The 16,585-nt window shown below is 42.5% G+C and overlaps 2 protein-coding genes across 4 annotated transcripts in view; one reads left to right on the forward strand and one right to left on the reverse strand.

Annotated features, from left to right (window-relative positions):
- Positions 1-5,658, forward strand: part of ABCA1 (ATP binding cassette subfamily A member 1) — a 93,468-nt gene extending 87,810 nt beyond the window's left edge. For all 3 annotated transcript variants that reach the window (XM_061364959.1, XM_061364958.1, XM_061364960.1), the window contains exons 46-50: positions 485-619; positions 1,364-1,467; positions 1,576-1,668; positions 1,840-2,083; positions 2,285-5,658. In XM_061364959.1, the coding sequence (XP_061220943.1) occupies positions 485-619; positions 1,364-1,467; positions 1,576-1,668; positions 1,840-2,083; positions 2,285-2,425 (717 nt within the window). In that variant the 3' untranslated portion in view covers positions 2,426-5,658. The remainder of the gene's footprint in view (positions 1-484; positions 620-1,363; positions 1,468-1,575; positions 1,669-1,839; positions 2,084-2,284) is intronic.
- Positions 5,659-7,996: 2,338 nt separating this feature from the next.
- On the reverse strand, positions 7,997-14,485 carry NIPSNAP3A (nipsnap homolog 3A). Its single transcript, XM_061364961.1, has 6 exons — positions 14,352-14,485; positions 12,808-13,015; positions 10,057-10,218; positions 8,822-8,971; positions 8,361-8,447; positions 7,997-8,252 (listed from the first exon to the last, which is right to left on the reverse strand). Exons 1-6 carry the CDS (start codon positions 14,424-14,426, stop codon positions 8,176-8,178), a joined length of 759 nt encoding a protein of 252 aa, XP_061220945.1. The 5' UTR covers positions 14,427-14,485; the 3' UTR covers positions 7,997-8,175.
- Between the last annotated feature and the right edge of the window lie 2,100 nt (positions 14,486-16,585).

The raw sequence follows: 16,585 nt of genomic DNA on the forward strand, positions 1-16,585 counted from the left end.
TTGTAGGGAACGAGACTGAAAAGTCCTTGATCGGGGTAAGCACTGCTCAGCAACAACTAAAAACATCAGTGTTATCAGCATTTTTCCCAGGCTGAAAGTCAAAAACACAGCACTGCGCCAGCTACTAAGAAAAATGACTGCTGCTGCTGAACCCAGGGCACTAGCTAAAGCCAGTGCTGCTATGAGCACTACACTGCTGGTTAATGTGTCTGACTGATGTCAAAATCATGCCCTCTGGCCAATTAATGGCAGCCATTTGATTTTCTGGCCTTCCAGGGGCAGGATGGAGTATATCCTAACCTAGAGGTGAAGAGGGTGTTTCACAACCTGTATCCATGGCACACGAGAGCCTCAGATCAGTGGCCTTTATGAAAAAAAAAAAAAAGATAAATGTTTTTAAAGGTAAACCTCATGAGGAAAATATCACTGTGTAGATTGATGTTGCTGTGCTTGACTCAAGCGGGTGGTGTGCTCTCTCTTACAGGTTGGCGAGTGGGCAATTCGGAAACTGGGTCTTGTGAAATACGGGGAAAAATATGCTGGGAATTACAGTGGAGGGAACAGGCGCAAGCTCTCCACAGCCATTGCCCTCATTGGAGGGCCACCCGTGGTGTTCCTGGTGAGTCTGCAACGTCTGCTCATTAACATTTTCCTTAGAAAACAGAAAGATCAGGTTCAGAGGAAGACCCGATTTTCGCAGCCAGCTAACGTTTAAATACATCATTAGTCACTTAAACAGCAGCAAAGAGCACAGGGAAATAAAGATTCCTTATTTAAATGTATGTGCAAGCTATAATGTGACTCTGGGCTTCTGTTTCTGAAAAATCACTGGGTAAGTGGGGTCTCAAACTTATGCCAAACTGCCAGCATTCTTTACCACTTTTAGTACAGCTGTAAAGATTTCTATACCTACAAAAAATAATAGCCTTCCTGGCTGGACTTAGGCAAATCTTACTGTGTGGGAGAATCAGTCCTGTGTTTTTAATAATCCAGTGAAGATTGGCAGTAAATATTTTGGGATTCTTTAGATTAAAACTGGGGACAAATTTTAGGATTATTAAAGTTCATAGTGCAGGAAAAAGTAGTCTAGTGCTCTATTTAAACAAGCTAATTGATTTGTTTTAGAACAGCATATTTCAACATGTTACACTTGCAGAATAAGCAGTACTTCCCAATTTTGAAAAAGGTATTTGTTAATTTAAAATTTGGAGTGTAAATTATATTCTCATTCCAGAAAATAAGTCAAACCTGCTTGTTTTCAGTGTTTCCAGTATGCATTAACAGAATGGACAGTTATTTCGGAGATGAGTTATTTGTTGGTGCAGTGTAACAGAATAACCTCGGTTTTGTATATATTTTGCAGGATGAGCCAACAACAGGGATGGATCCCAAAGCACGTCGTTTCCTGTGGAACTGTGCTCTGAGTGTAATCAAAGAGGGAAGATCAGTGGTGCTCACATCTCACAGGCAAGTAGCAGCCCCGTTGTACCATACCCTGGCTTTTGCATCTACCAGGCTGGATGCTGAACTCTGTTTAGCTGCTTGCAGTGCTAATGCAGTTACTTCTGCCTACAGCATGGAAGAATGTGAAGCCCTGTGCACTCGAATGGCGATAATGGTCAATGGACGATTCAGGTGTCTGGGCAGTGTCCAGCATCTAAAGAACAGGTAGCTATTTTCATTTTACATCACGGAATTATCTGCATTTTTAGGGAGATACAGTCAGACTTAATTCCTCTGTCTTAATTGCTATTCTGGCTATAGGAGATGCTGCTGGATTTTAAACTGAACTTCTGTTTCAAAGACACTTGACTCCTGTGCTGTTGCTCTTGTTTACAGGTTTGGAGATGGTTACACAATAGTGGTGAGAATTGCAGGGGCAAACCCAGACTTGAAGCCTGTTGAGGAGTTCTTTGGGCATGCTTTCCCTGGAAGTGTCCTGAAGGAAAAGCATCGGAACATGCTGCAGTACCAGCTTCCCTCTTCACCATCTTCCCTGGCCAGAATATTCAGTATTCTTTCCCAGAACAAGAAGAGACTCCACATCGAAGACTACTCCGTTTCTCAGACCACACTTGACCAAGTAAGTTTTTTTAGTAGCCTGTCTGCCAAAAGCTTCTTCTTGTAGAGGTAAGAATAAATCCACCAATTCACTGGACCTATCTTTTAAGGGCATTTTAGTGGAGTACTGAATCTTGGGACTAGTTCAGGAAGCCCAGTGCGTAAAATGCCCTGAATTAATGAAACCCAGGGTGATGTGTGACATGGCCTTTTTTTCTTGCAGGTATTTGTAAATTTTGCTAAGGACCAAAGCGACGACGACCACACTAAGGATCTGTCACTGCACAAAAACCAGACTGTGGTAGACATTGCAATCCTTAATTCCTTCCTGCAAGATGAGAAGGTCAAAGAAAGTTGTGTGTGAGCCACTTCCAGCAAAGAAATGATGAGCAGAATGCAAACTTCCCTGGGATAGGATACTCCCAAAGAAGCTAGAGGACGAGAAACTGGACACTCTACTGATAACCATTCAATGCAATGCAATTCAATGCAACAGAAACAAATTCCTTTGCGGGCCGTGCCTCATGGAGTCGTCTTGTACTGTGCTGAAGTGAAAGACTTGAACTTAGCTCATTACAGTATAACTCTGAAGCTGTGGTAAAGCACCCACCAGATGCTGTGGGATTTCAGCTATACTGTGTCATGTCCTGTACAGTATGCTTTCACTAGCACTGCAGAAATAGTTCACTGTGGAATTGTGGCCAGTGGTTATTTATAGGTATTTTAGACATGCATGTTTTAGTCTTTAAAACATTCGTGTTGTGAGTGGGAATTTTGTGGTGTTACATCCATTGCTGGCAATGAATGCACCAAAACAGTCAGTGGCAAGAAAAGTCAGCACCAGTGTCGTAGCCTTAGATTGTGAAAACTTACCTGACCGCCTGCTTTTCCTAGACTGGTGCAGGTGAGTTGCTGACAAATTTGGGGCCACAAAGTAGCACTGTGCAGATGGGATGGCAAGAGACAGGCCATTGTATCTGTACATCTCCATCAGTAAGTGGTGATACACAGAACCGTGAACCCTGCATATGCACAGGATTGACCCACCAGCATCATAACCAATAACCTACTCTGGCTAGGGTTTTGTGTAGTTAAGTACTCTCCTGCTCTTTGAGGTACTGCAGCAGCTGCCTGAACACCTAGTAGGGGGAAGTGGGTGAGAAGCAGACCTAGTGTTTGGACCACAGCAGCAAACTCAGTAGTTGTACAAGCTGCTAATGCCAAGAGCAAATTCTAAATCATGAGATGTCACTCAGATACGTAATATCTGCTCTTTAACCCCTGCTTTGCACCAGAAAGGTACCCATAATCTGAAATTACTGCTTAGCACAAGCATGTTGCCATTTCTGGCTTTGACAGGTAAAACTAGAAATGAGATGTAGATTTTTTTTTAACAGTATTATTTATGACTTTAAATAAGTAGGTAGCTTAATTAGGGATTGAAAGTGCTTTCAGTTGATCTTTGTAGCCACAGTATTTCTTTACGTTGTGCCTGCAATGCTATGCTCTCGTTCTGTCGATTCAGTGATAGCTATGTTCATGATCTGACCAAGTTCCAGACTCTAGCAATCAGCTGCTATCTGCAAATACTGCAAGTTGTTCATGTCAAATGTTTTTGTTTGGAAACTGGTATAACATTAGATTAATGTGTAAGAAGTTTCTACTTCTGTTGTGCAGTGTAGTTTCAGTCATTTGGTGATCCCTAACTGGAGAACACACCCCTATCACACATGTGACAAACTGCTTCAGTAAAAATCCCCTTGAAGGACAAGATTCTTCGAAGTAGTAGTGCTACAGTTACATCAATCAATAATTTCTGAAGTTTTATGAAGCCAGAATAATGTTAGAGGGCATATTTTGTAGTAAGAACAACCAATTCTCACTGACATTGTACAACAGTCATGGGAGAGTATGCTTTCATTAATAAGCTTACAGGCCCCTCTACCTTGCTTTTACATTCAGAAATAGGTTTGGTAATGTGGTTTGAACCCAAGTGCAGTTCCTGGGCTATTCAAGTACGTCATGCCCCTTCCTTAAATACCCATACACGTTCGGCACTAGTTCTTGATGCCACTCCACCATGAATCGGTCATGGACCGTTTTCTTCTGTGAATGTCCATAGCAGCCCAATAGACAGTCAAGAGGCTGTTGTGAGCCGGACAGAGCTTTGGGTGACATGGTCTAGTGTGAGCTGTCCCTGCCCATGGCAGGGGGGTTGGAACGAGATGGTCCTTAGATCCTTTCCAACTCAAACCATTCTATGATTCTATATTTCCAAGTATACTTGGTAACACTGGCCAAATCAGAAATTTTGAAACACAGTTAAATATATATGAAGCTCCCAATCCCTGCTGTGTCCTGCCTTGGGATAAAGTAAGAGCTTTCTACAGACTCTGCTGAAGTGCCTTTTTCATAGGTTTGTTGTTTTTTTTTAAAACTGTATTTAGTACATTGCTAAGGGGATTGAGAAAGGAGTATAATGGGGATTGGTATACCTCACTTAAAACATGATTTGTTATTACGTTTATGGCATTGTCACCCTATGGGGATGAGTACCAGGGTGATCAATACACCAGACTTCCAGGTGCAGAAAAATTAATAGAACAGCTGAGCTACAGCTTCTCTATAAGAGGCTGTAGCTATGTTACGGTATCACTGAAACAACTAGCATGTATTAAAGGCTTACCACTGCTAAAAATCACTATTACAAATCAGCATTAAGTCACCAAAGTGAAGGGCTTAAGTTTTGCATGGCACCAAACTAGTGCCTGTAGAACTAGAACGAGTTCCAGGAGGATTCAGATTTGGTCCTGAAGGGGCTGTGGTCTGCTCTTTGAAACTGCTCATTTACATGATTAATTTAGCAGGAGACAACAGTTACATCATAATCCTCTTTCCTTATCCCACCAACAAAATTCTTGATTCCTATTGCCCTGTGACTGTCATGCTCATACAGAGTCTACTACTGTGACAAAATATTACAGTACATACAGATCTTAACCAGACTATTTCACAGCTCTGACCTGACTCATTTGTACTGAACAGCCAGCATAATTCAACTCTCACATGAAGATCTGTCATGGAGTAAGTTCAGACAGCCACTAATTTACTCATGTGTTGGGGAAAAAAATCACTCTAGAGTCACATACAGTATATGAACCACTCTTGGTAATGAAACTGTGCTGAGGTGTTAACTTATTCTAAATCATAGTACTATTGACATGTTGTATCCCTTTTTGTAGTACATTTGTATTTCGGTAAGGAGTTGTTGTATTTTCCCCATGGTTAAACTACCACTTTATGCTTATCCTTCCCTCCTGAATTATAGTTGGTCCTTCGTTCCAAGCACTTTATGCTATCTGTAATGGGATCTATTTTTTGCACTGGAATATCTGTTAACTTTGCAAAAATCTAGAGCAATTTCACAACTGAAATTCCTAAGTTAAATCCTTAAATGGTCATTTTCAAGAAAAGAAAAAAAAAGTATATATATTTGTATTTGCTAATATCTGTTACGTGAAGTATCAAAAGGCACTCTAATTGCCTTGTATTAAGTGAAAAATAAAGCTGTTGTGGCACCATTGGTTTTCAAAATGTCATTTTTGCATATGTTCTTTTGAGAAGTGTTGTTAGAATTTCTTGTTTTGCTCATTTTGTTTTGTTTGAATGTTGATGTATAATGTACAAGCAAGTTCCAGTATCTCTACAAATTGGCACAGTGCACATACTATTTTCAGTCAAGTGAGCTGGCACAAGGTTTGAAATGGAAGTGCTACTTGGGAGTTTCTAAAGGTAGCAAAGAAAAAGGTCTCCAGCAAGTCCTGAAAACAGTGAATCGTGCAACTGTCAAATCCAGCTGCAGAGCACAATAAACTTACCTGGAGGTTTAAATCCCAAGAAAGCTACCTGCCTCTTGAGTACTTCCATTAGAGAGATGTGGAAAGTTGCCACTATTGATAACAGCTCCCCTCTTTCCTAAAACAGCCTATGCCTATGTTTGTACTGACAAAGCAAAATGCTGTGCTTCAGTATAAAGATTCTGAAATATGCTAAACTTAACGAACCCTTAGCTAGTATCAAATTAAAGGAAAACTATTCCAGTTAATATTAGCTTGATTTAGAGCAGCAGTTTACAAATGAAAGCAGAATAATGGTCCAATTGCCCAAAACAAAACCGATGTTAAAGTTTTGCCAACTACTGCCTGTAATCCCACCACTTAAGTTCCAGGATCCAGCTAGTTCTTGAAGTTGCACTCATCAGGAAAATTCACACTAAATAAGCTAATGAAAATTTCCTGGATTTTGTGTTTTAACCTAGTGTCCAGCTGGTATTTTGGGTAATGTGCTTGATTTATCAACTACTTGTCAGAAAACCACGAACTTTGGAATAAAGCACACCTCTAAAATCCTGAGTGTGCTTTACGCTTAATGCTGGTGAAAAGGAAAATAGTTTCACATAAAAAATTACACTGTTTTTTGTACACTCTTTTTTATTCCTATAAAAAATAGAACTTCTTTTTTTGGGGGGGGGGAGAGTTCTATTAACTCCCTGTCCCATTTTTCAGCCTGTTTTTGTTATTTAAAAAAAAAAACCCAAAAGTCCTGAGTTAACTGCCATGAGGTAACATTCTGAAACAGCTTGGTAGTGATGGCTTATCAACCATTTATACCTTAAAAAGTTGATTTGTAAAATGTAAGATGGTAGTCTCTGAAGTAGTGCTTGTTGTACCCTGAGAATGTTAAAGATGGCTTTGTTGGAGAGAGAGGAGTTACGAATATGCGTACGGGTGCTGGGATCTGTTACATTCCCTTACTAGAGCAGCTGGACCCTATCCACCTGCCCTTGGACCTAATTGCCTATAACAGGGTCTTTTTAAGTGCTTTCTGTGAGATCCTAATGCACTTCACAGAAGCAATAATCATCACTAGGCAGATTGCACAAGATACTTCAGCAGAAAAGTTAAATCAATTGGTCAGTGAAGGTCAGTGATTAACCTGTGGGAAAGCTTCCTGTGGGCTCTGCCACTTCCTGACCTTTAAATGCTAAAGGGTGTGCTCCATTCTACTGTATACAACATATAAGCATGACTCCTCAGCCCATGAGCCTTCTGCTCTGCTGCTGTTCGCTTCGGTTTAGTGGCTCTAAAGCAATTACCAAGACCGCTGTTGTCTAAAATCCAAGACCTGCAAAATGCTGTAATGGAAGAATGGGGTTTATCATTTCACAGTTTTAAAAGAGTTAAGAGCTTGAGCTGTAAGCAACAGAATTCATGCTCTATACACATTTATTTAGCTTTTAACAGTCTGGCAAAAAGTACTTAGAAGACTGTTAGCTGAGTTTAACTACACAGTTGAACAAGAAGGCCTACTCAACAGCCTAGAGAAATATTAAGATACCTAAGGAACAGCATTATGTGTGTAATCTACAGTTTTGAGGAAGTGCCTGCTGAACAAGGAAGGAAAGAGCTGGATTGAACTATAATAAGATAGCAAATAAATGCTTGTCTTGCAGCAGAGTTCATTGGGACACACTACCTGACCAGCTCCACTGCAACACCTCCCTAGGTGCAATTCCAACCACATTGATGATTTTCATGATTCAGAATTAATACAAAGCATCCCAGTGAGGAGCCTGATTCAAACATAATTGGTTAACAGATATGTGAGGGCATTCCTTCTTAACCCAGTATGCAATATCCAAGATGTGGTAATTACAAGAGTCACCAAAGCACATTATGGAAATGATACTGGCTTTGAGCTGTGATGGAAAAGAGCACTTAACTTGCAAGGTTTGGTAAGTCATCTACCTATGCAGAAAAGTATTAAAAATTAAAGAATTAAAATAAAAGATGGGTGAAGTGTGGTTCATGCCATAAGTGATAGGGCTCAAGTTCTGTTTCCTGGGGAGGCAGGAGTAGCACCATAAACTCAGCAATTGCTATCAGGGTGCAAAATTTTACCGATTTACACTGCTAGTGATCAACATTTTGCATCTATTTACTGTAAAATGAAGAACAGCTGAGGTCACAAGGTTTTGACAATCCATCTTATAGTACTTCCTGACAGCACTTCCGTCTTGTCCTTTCTGCCATCAGTTGCATCCTTAGAAGAAGGTTACTTCAGTGACGAGCATGGCAGAGGCATCAGGAGCATATTCTGCTGGGACTCCAAGAATCTGACACTGTCCCGCACTGAAATTAAACATATTTAATTAAGACAGGCATCCAACAAGAAACAATACTTTACTCAGCATGCATGCAGGTACCACCAGTTTGTTCTCTGGATCATTCATCTCTTACCAGCTGCTACCACTCTGGCATCTTCATGAGCTCTGTGCCTTCCTGCTGCCCGGTGATCTGGACTCTCATTCCACCAGATCACGTGGACTGAGAAAAGTACAAACACAGTCAACTGAATGCTGTTGTGCTGCAACACAAAAGGTACTAAGAGTCTGCCTTTATCAGTTAGGTGCCTTGCAGTTAGCAGAAACAATTCTCCAGGCGAGGAAGTGGTGGGCTGAGCCTTTGCTGAGTCTTTAAAAGGCTTGACTCTTTAACACCAGATCTGAGAGTCTTCTAAAATAGCAGCACCTGGTTTATAACCCAATACACAAAGATGGGTTCAAGGACTGTTTACAGGACTCTGGTGACCCACACCAACATTTTTTATCAAGCCAGCCAATCCTGATCCAGTACAAGCACTTACCCCTCTCCCTCCACCCGTTCCCATGCCAAAGTCTCTACCAGAAATTGAGTAGTACCTGTGTTAAGAAATCCGTACTCTGTGTGGAAAACACCAATCAGTTTGGTGTAACCTGTATTGATGTGAGCATTGATTGCAGCTTGAAACGCTTCACCCCACAATGCTGGCCCACCAGGCTTCATCTGGAAAGTAACCCATTCATATACCCCTGGGAAAAAAGGCAAAGATGACCTCAAGGAAGGAAATACATAATATGCTGTTTCTTATAACATGCTGTTTCTTATAACATAGTTCCTGTGAAACCAGTACTGCAATTCCCTGCCATCTGGGATCAGCAGGACATGAAACTGCCCCTTCATCCCAGCATGCACAATATCTCACAGCTTCCAGGGGCTCACAAGAACAGAGGCTTGCTGACTGGAGCTAGTTCAAGTGTAAATGTAACTATTGGGATGCTGAGGAACAGAAAACTTCACACTGAGCCCAACTTGACAGTATTCAGTGTTGCCTGGGAAGACACAGGCTACTTTGCAGTATCACAAGTACTCATACATGTTTCTGGGATTTGGATGGCTGACTGAATAATGTGAGTTGGCCTTTTTTAAGGCTGGTGATGTTTTTTGGTATGGAAGTGGATTATGCTAAACCCCTTTGATTGCTAATGTTCATATATTGGGGGACAGTCAGTACTATTAATACCCCATCTAACACAGGAAGAATTAGTATACATATGGACAGGACATCTACACCTGATCTATGATCATTACAAAGTAACAAAGTTAAAAGTATGCTGGACTTCCATGTATCTTTTAAAAATAGGGATTTTTTTTGTTGTTTTTCTCTTGAAATTATTATGGCAAAAGCAGCGGTAACATCAAAGCAAACTGATAAATTCAAAAGCCTCTGTGAAAGAGAACAATCATCATCTTTTCTTCAGTGTCTCCAGGAAATGCCCTCTCACTGACAGATGGACAAAGCAAGTCCCAGATGACTCCTCTGACCACTACTACGGCATTGCCATTATTCATGCTCGCTGAGGCAAGCCACACACCTCTTTACAACCTTCATGATCAGGGTTCTAGTCAGTAATTGATGGAAGTCAGTATAAAATCCTTCTCAAAACCTTTGTCCCTCATCTGTGTTACATCATCTTTTACACGTGGGTGTAAAACGTGTGCACTTGTTACATAAGGGCTTCTAAAACCACGTAATAGCTGGTTTAAACTTTAAGCCATTTTTTGTTAGTCTGTCAGCATCAGTAATTTTACTCAGCAAGAGAGAAGATAAGCTCACCCCCTTCTTTCGGAGGCTTCCCGAGCTGACACCAGGGTACCAGATAAGCAACCTCATTGTACTGCTTTTCTATCAAGGGGAGAGCTGGAGAGATGAATTTTCCCTGCCAGTCTTTGTCATTGGCTAGAGCATGCCGAACTGCTGCTCTGTGGGCAAAGTTATCTGTAAGAAAGGAAACAAAAACCCAAGACAAAAACCAATGAAAAGTGCACTTAATGTTACATCAGGGTCAATCAAAATGTATAATTACAAGGAGGCAAGCTCCACTTTCATAAATTTGAAACTGATGTTTTTAAAACAGCATATTAGGTGGAAGCAGATGTGGTAATTTTCCTTTAAATTCTGCAGAAATCACTGCTTTAGCTCTCATATTTAAATAGTTTCAAGCCGAAACAAACTTTCCAAAAAAGTTTATAAAATGTTAAAATGCATTAAGTAATGTTACTGCTAAGAAACATACACATATGGCATCTGCAGGGATTACTGGATGTGGCAACAGTTACCAAGGGTAAAGAGATTTGGAGAAAGCACAGCAAATGGGGAAGTGAAGTGGAAAAGGAGATTCAGAAGGAATATTAGTTGACCAAGAGAAAATAAAGAAAAATATGAGTTTTGGCTTATATAAAATCAGATAAAAATTACAAGTGTAGATGTAATTTTTATTTGTTCAGCTACATTAAAAGTTATCAAGTGCCCAAAATCTAAACCATTTCCTCTTTTTTTATTTCTTAATTAAAAACAAATCCACTGAGTTTAGAGTGTCTGAATTTCAGCTGGTTAGGGGGCAGTGGCATTTTAAGCAGGGTGTTTATGCAGGCAGCTTTCAATGATACAAGAGAAAAATCCAGCATCTGAATAAACAGGAAGAGCCTTAAGAAATACCAGTATCTTGGGACTAAGAGAAAAATATACCAATTATTTTTAACTACTAAACACATACAAGCAGAGGTCTGGTACATCAAAGAGAAAGAATGCTGTTACACGTGTAAACACCATCACGAAACAAAAAATACAGATTTTTCCTTATTTTTTTATTTTAAAATTTTCTCACAGATTATTAAAAAAATGTGGTTTCTTTAGAGAAATAAATAATAGCCAAGACTGGAAAGTTAGAATCACAGAATCATAGAATCATAGAATAGTTAGGGTTGGAAAGGACCTTAAGATCATCAAGTTCCAACCCCCCCTGCCATGGGCAGGGGCACCTCCCTCTAAACCATATCACCCAAGGCCTCGTCCAACCTGGCCTTTAACACTGCCAGGGATGGAGCATTCACAACCTCCTTGGGCAACCTGTTCCAGTGCCTCACCACCCTAACAGGAAAGAATTTCCTCCTTATATCCAATCTAAACTTCCCCTGTTTAAGTTGTAACCCATTACCCCTTGTCCTATCACTACAGTCCCTAATGAAGAACCCACCCCCAGCATCCCTATAGGCCCCCTTCAGATACTGGAAGGCTGCTATGAGGTCTCCACGCAGCCTTCTCTTCTCCAGGCTGAACAGCCCCAACTTTCTCAGCCAATCTTCATATGGGAGGTGCTCCAGTTCCCTGATCATTCTCGTGGCCCTTCTCTGGACTTGTTCCAACAGTTCCATGTCCATTTTATGTTGAGGACACCAGAACTGCATGCAGTACTCCAAGTGAGGTCTCATGAGAGCAGAATAAAGGGGCAGGATCACCTCCTTTGACCTGCTGGTCACACTCCTTTTGAGTTCTGAGAAGCAGGACAATTTCTTACTCATAGATGCATGAAAACTTGTAATATTTCCATTGACAGACAGCTGGTCCTCTCAGCCCTTGAGGACAAAAGGGGTGACCCTTTATGCTACACAGGTACTGCGAACATGGTGTACTTCAATGAGTAGACCGAGGACCCCAGAAACAAAATTATCTGTATACATAGACCCAGATACAGATAAGCATTCAGATTTACCCTGGACCAGCAGATGTACAAAGAACTGATACCTGTGTGCCTTCTCATCTGTCCATAACCCAAACAGAGAGTTTCCTTAGGCTCCACAAAGAGCACAGCCAGCACGCCCGGTCTGTCGCACAACTGTAGCTTGTCTTGCCTCACCATCAACTTCCGGGTCACCAACAAATCCAACAACATATGAAGTTTATTATAGTGCAAGAAGGCTGTTGCTACCAAGGCTGATGCAGTAACAAAACACTCCGTGGGCTTGGGAAATCAGAGGTGGTGGATGGCTTCCAACTCACCACAGTGCAGCTGCAGGAGGAGTTTAAGCATGCAGACTGCGTGCTCATTACTGTAGGGGAGTGACTGTTAACACTGAACTAAAATTTGACAACAATCATACATGAATTCAAACTTACACAGACTGTATGCAGACTGTCTGCACTTACACGTATAATCTTATTAAAGGTAAAAAGGACTTTTTTACATCCATTTCAAAATTCTTTAAACATCTGCTGTTCAGGAACTGGCCCTAAATTAGAAAATTTTACCAAGAAGCACTCTGCTGCAGTTCCTCCATTGTACCTGGTTCAAGCAGAGACTGCTGTTTAGGAACAGCTGTAACTCTCTCATCCCAACATGTCAAAATTGTCCTTACAGGCTCCACAGTGTTATTTTTAGTAATCAGTACAGGAACAAATATTCTTGTGGGACACTCTCTTACAGTAAGGGCAACAAATACAACTTGCATAAGCATTCTCCTCACCTTCTTGCCTAGGAGACAGGGAGCACAGAGAGAGCAGAACAGTGCAAAGGGATGCTGAGCATACCGTACTTCCAAACGTGGACCACCTTATTCATGGCTCCCAGCTCTGCAGACCAGATTCCCACCATCTCTGAGTGAGCTGCGCGAAGGTGAAAGTATTTGTTGGCCATCTCCACAAACTCCTTCATCTTTGATGGCTTAATATCGTACGTGCGAATTTCATAGAAAACGCTATTATCTTGTCTGGGCCCCGTAGCAAGGAATGAGAGTACCTGGGATACAACATAGGGGAAAATCACAAACTGGGGGCTGGGAGCAGCAGGTACTTTGTGATCTCCACTACAAAAGTATCTTGTGACTTTTTTTATTTGGCAGTAGCTCTTGTGGGCATTACTTGCTGAAGCTCATTTCAGCAGTGTGACAGATCGTGACATGGCTTTTGTTTGCCACGCTCAACTGTTTAATTATTAGCTCACAATAAACCAAGAGTTGCCTTCTCTCATACCCCTTCCTCATGAAGCCAGCAGCAGGATACAAAAAGTCAAACCAATAAAGTCATCTGAACACATTATTCAAAGGTGAGGGTGCTGATGCCATCAGAATAGAGGCAACATCAACAGCTGCCTACATTGCCCTTACCCAACCAACTCACACTACCGCGATCTGTTTTCTAGTTGCAATCTTGCATCAATATTAGCAAATTACATACTGTTGCAAAAAGAAAGAACAAGATGCCAAAGCTTGGGAAAGGACTCATTTCTTCCAGCACAAGGTCTCTAAATTCTATATCCCTGCCCTTCACTGGCTTGTCAAGAACAGTATTTCTATTCATATAACATAACCCCCTTCAGAAGCCCCAGAATATGCTTACTTTCGCAACTGCTTTAATAACCTGAGACATGCTATTCACCTCTCAAACAGAACTACAAAAACTTAAGGCCAAACCAAATCTTTTGCCTTAGCCTGTATTTGTACAGAGGTGGCATTTTGCACAGAGGATGGATTCTGGATATGTTTAATTTCACAAGCATCATCAGGGATGTGCACTGTACAGCTCAACTGACAAAATACAGCCAGCCAAGGCCAAAAGTCTCCTTTCCTAATTACCCTTTCAAGTATTGCACATCTAGCCTTGATTGCCATCTGTCGCAGCCACTTTTGGTATTTATGGTTTCTAACTCTCCACAGGATCCTGAATTAACAGTAATCCTGCACCAGTGGCCCGTCCACTGCCGAATTTCTGCAGGAAGAGACATTTTCCCGCACAGCGGCGGATGTTTCCTGCCGCTCAAGCGAACACTGGACCGGTGCTGGACCACTTGTCCCGTCCAAAGAACAGCACACGATTCTGGCCAAGGCCCGGGGCCGCCCCTCCTTGCAAAGAGGCATCTTAAAGGCGGCGTCGCGACAACAACCCCTGCTCATCGGGCAGCACCCGTCGGGACATGGGCAGAAAAGACACAGGCGGGACCGCCGGCACCCAGACCCCGCCTCTGCCGCGCCAAGCCCGCCCTCTCCGGTCCCAGGGCCTGCACCCCGGCTCGCTCCCTGCAGGGCTGCTTCCTCGGCTCGGCTCGGCTCGGCTCCCCCGCAGCGCCCCAGCCTTACCTGCGGACGGGCCCAGGCCCGGGCCAGGCGGGCGGCAGCGGCGAGGGGCCGACGGAACGTCCCGAGGGGCAGCATGGCGAGCGGCAGGCCTGGCGGAAAACAAGCGCCTCGTCCGCAGCCGGCTACGTGGGAGGGCAGGCGGGGCGGGGAGGCGGGACCTCCCTGGGCGGCCCCTGGGCGATCTCTGCGGCCTTCCCCGCTGCGTGAGTCCGCAGCCCAGGATGTTTAATTGCTGGGGTATATTCCGCTGTAGTGGGAGGGGTGGGGGGGTGGATGGATGGATGGATGGATGGATGGATGGATGGACGGACACACAGCTAAAAAGTAATGTTCATTCATGTTACTGGCTTCCATGCCTAATATATGGTATCTCTGCCTGAGTGGCTCAATACAATTAATCATAGAATAACTTAGGTTTTACAAAAGACCTTTAAGATCATCATGTCCAACCTTTTTACCCCAGGACCGCCAAGGCCACCACTAAAACATGTCACTGAGGATTTCGAACGCATCCAGGGACAGTAATTTCACCACTGCCCTGGGCAGCCTGTTCCAATGCCTGAGCACCCACTCTGTGAAGAAATTGTTCCTAATACCAAGCAAAAGCCTCATTTGGTGCAGTTGAGACTGTTACTTCATGTTATTACACGGAAAAAGAGACCAGCCACCTCCTTGCTCCATCCTCCTTTCAGGCAGTCCCCCCTAACCCTTCTCTTCTCCAGACTAAACACCCCCAGTTCCCTCAGCCGTTCCTCTTGTGCTCCGGACCCTTCACCAGGTTGTTGCCCTTCTGTGGACCCATTCCAGCACATCAATGTCTCTCTTGTAGTGAGGGGCCCAGAACTGAACACAGGATTCAAGGTACGGCCTCACCAGTGCCGAGTACAGGGGAATGATCACTGCCCTGGCCCTGCTGGCCACACTGTTGCTGATACAGAATTATACTAAAAAAGTACCCTGATGGATTGGGGAGTACTGGAACTGTGTCCCCCACAGCTTGCCCTGGGTCAAATAACGCAGTAAATTACCCACCCTCCAGTACTGGCAGGATCAGACTTCAAATTGTATGGATGCAAATCCTCCATGTGCAGTCCTCCTCCAAAAGAAAGCCCTGTGGCTTTTTTCTGTAGCTTATTTTGGTAAACCCAAGTTTTGCACCAGGGATCACTGTCACCCCATTGCAGCTGTATGCCCAACTGTGTAGTTCTTGCTCCGACATCATTAGACGGGGGGGGGGGGGGGATTTTGTGATGGCTGAAACTGTAACTTTGTGGAATTAAGTCTTTTGACAAGAAAAAATGTAAAGGTAAAATTTCTGTTGGTGTTGGTGCATCCAGGGTTTTACTCATGAGAGACAAAGCAGCTCCTAGTGAAGGATGTGTTATGGAAGACTAAATTAAAATGGCAGTATCTTTCATGATTCCTCTTAACAGGGGCAGCATATTCCTTCTGCATGCTCAGTAATAGATTTTGATGGCCTCTGCATGGAATTAAGGTGAGAAGTGCTGGATTCGTGCTTGTGAAGCTTTCATGCTTTTTCTCTCAATTATGGGCAATTTTTCTCTTTGTTAAAGACAAGCCCAGGAAGAAAGATTGTCTAAATTTAAATGAGATGGAAGGAGTAGTTCTAACAAGCATATTAAAAGAGTTGGTGTGGCGAGAATGAAGCAACTGCACAGCATATGTGTTACACATTTATTAGCAAGTGGCATTCTTGCTAAGATTTTTTTGTTTCATAAGAACTGAGCATAATACATGCTAAAGTGTTTTTGCAGTATGACAAATAACTCTCATTGTTTCTAAAGCAGAAGCACACATCAAGTGTGATTACTGATGCAGTTTCTGCTGGTTTAAGATCGATTTAACATGTGGTTGTTTTCACTTATGAACAAACTGTATTTCAGCTGAAGGAAGGGAATGAGATGACAAAATCCAGAATATTTAAGTTTGTCCTCTGTCCTATTATTTGTATGAGGTAATGTTGTTCTGAAATACTGTTCAGCATGTTGTGCTGAAATACTCCACATCTTTGAAAGCTTTTATTTTTATCGTTTGAACTCTTCCTGTGTCTGCTTTCTCATCAGGAATGGTCACACAAGACAGGATTTGAGTCGAGTAGTCATAAAAAGCAGGGTTTGTTCTTGCTAGAGAAGAAGCTGAAAAGAAGCTGGGAAGAAGCTTTGATTTCCTGTTTCTTTTGTGTGGTCAGGTAAGAGAAAGGTGAATGGGTTTTT

Source organism: Neopsephotus bourkii, unplaced genomic scaffold (assembly GCF_033783945.1).
Source record: "Neopsephotus bourkii isolate Nb327-2 ecotype Australia unplaced genomic scaffold, CSIRO-AGI_Nbou_v1 NB_1258, whole genome shotgun sequence".
Classification (NCBI taxonomy): domain Eukaryota; kingdom Metazoa; phylum Chordata; class Aves; order Psittaciformes; family Psittacidae; genus Neopsephotus; species Neopsephotus bourkii.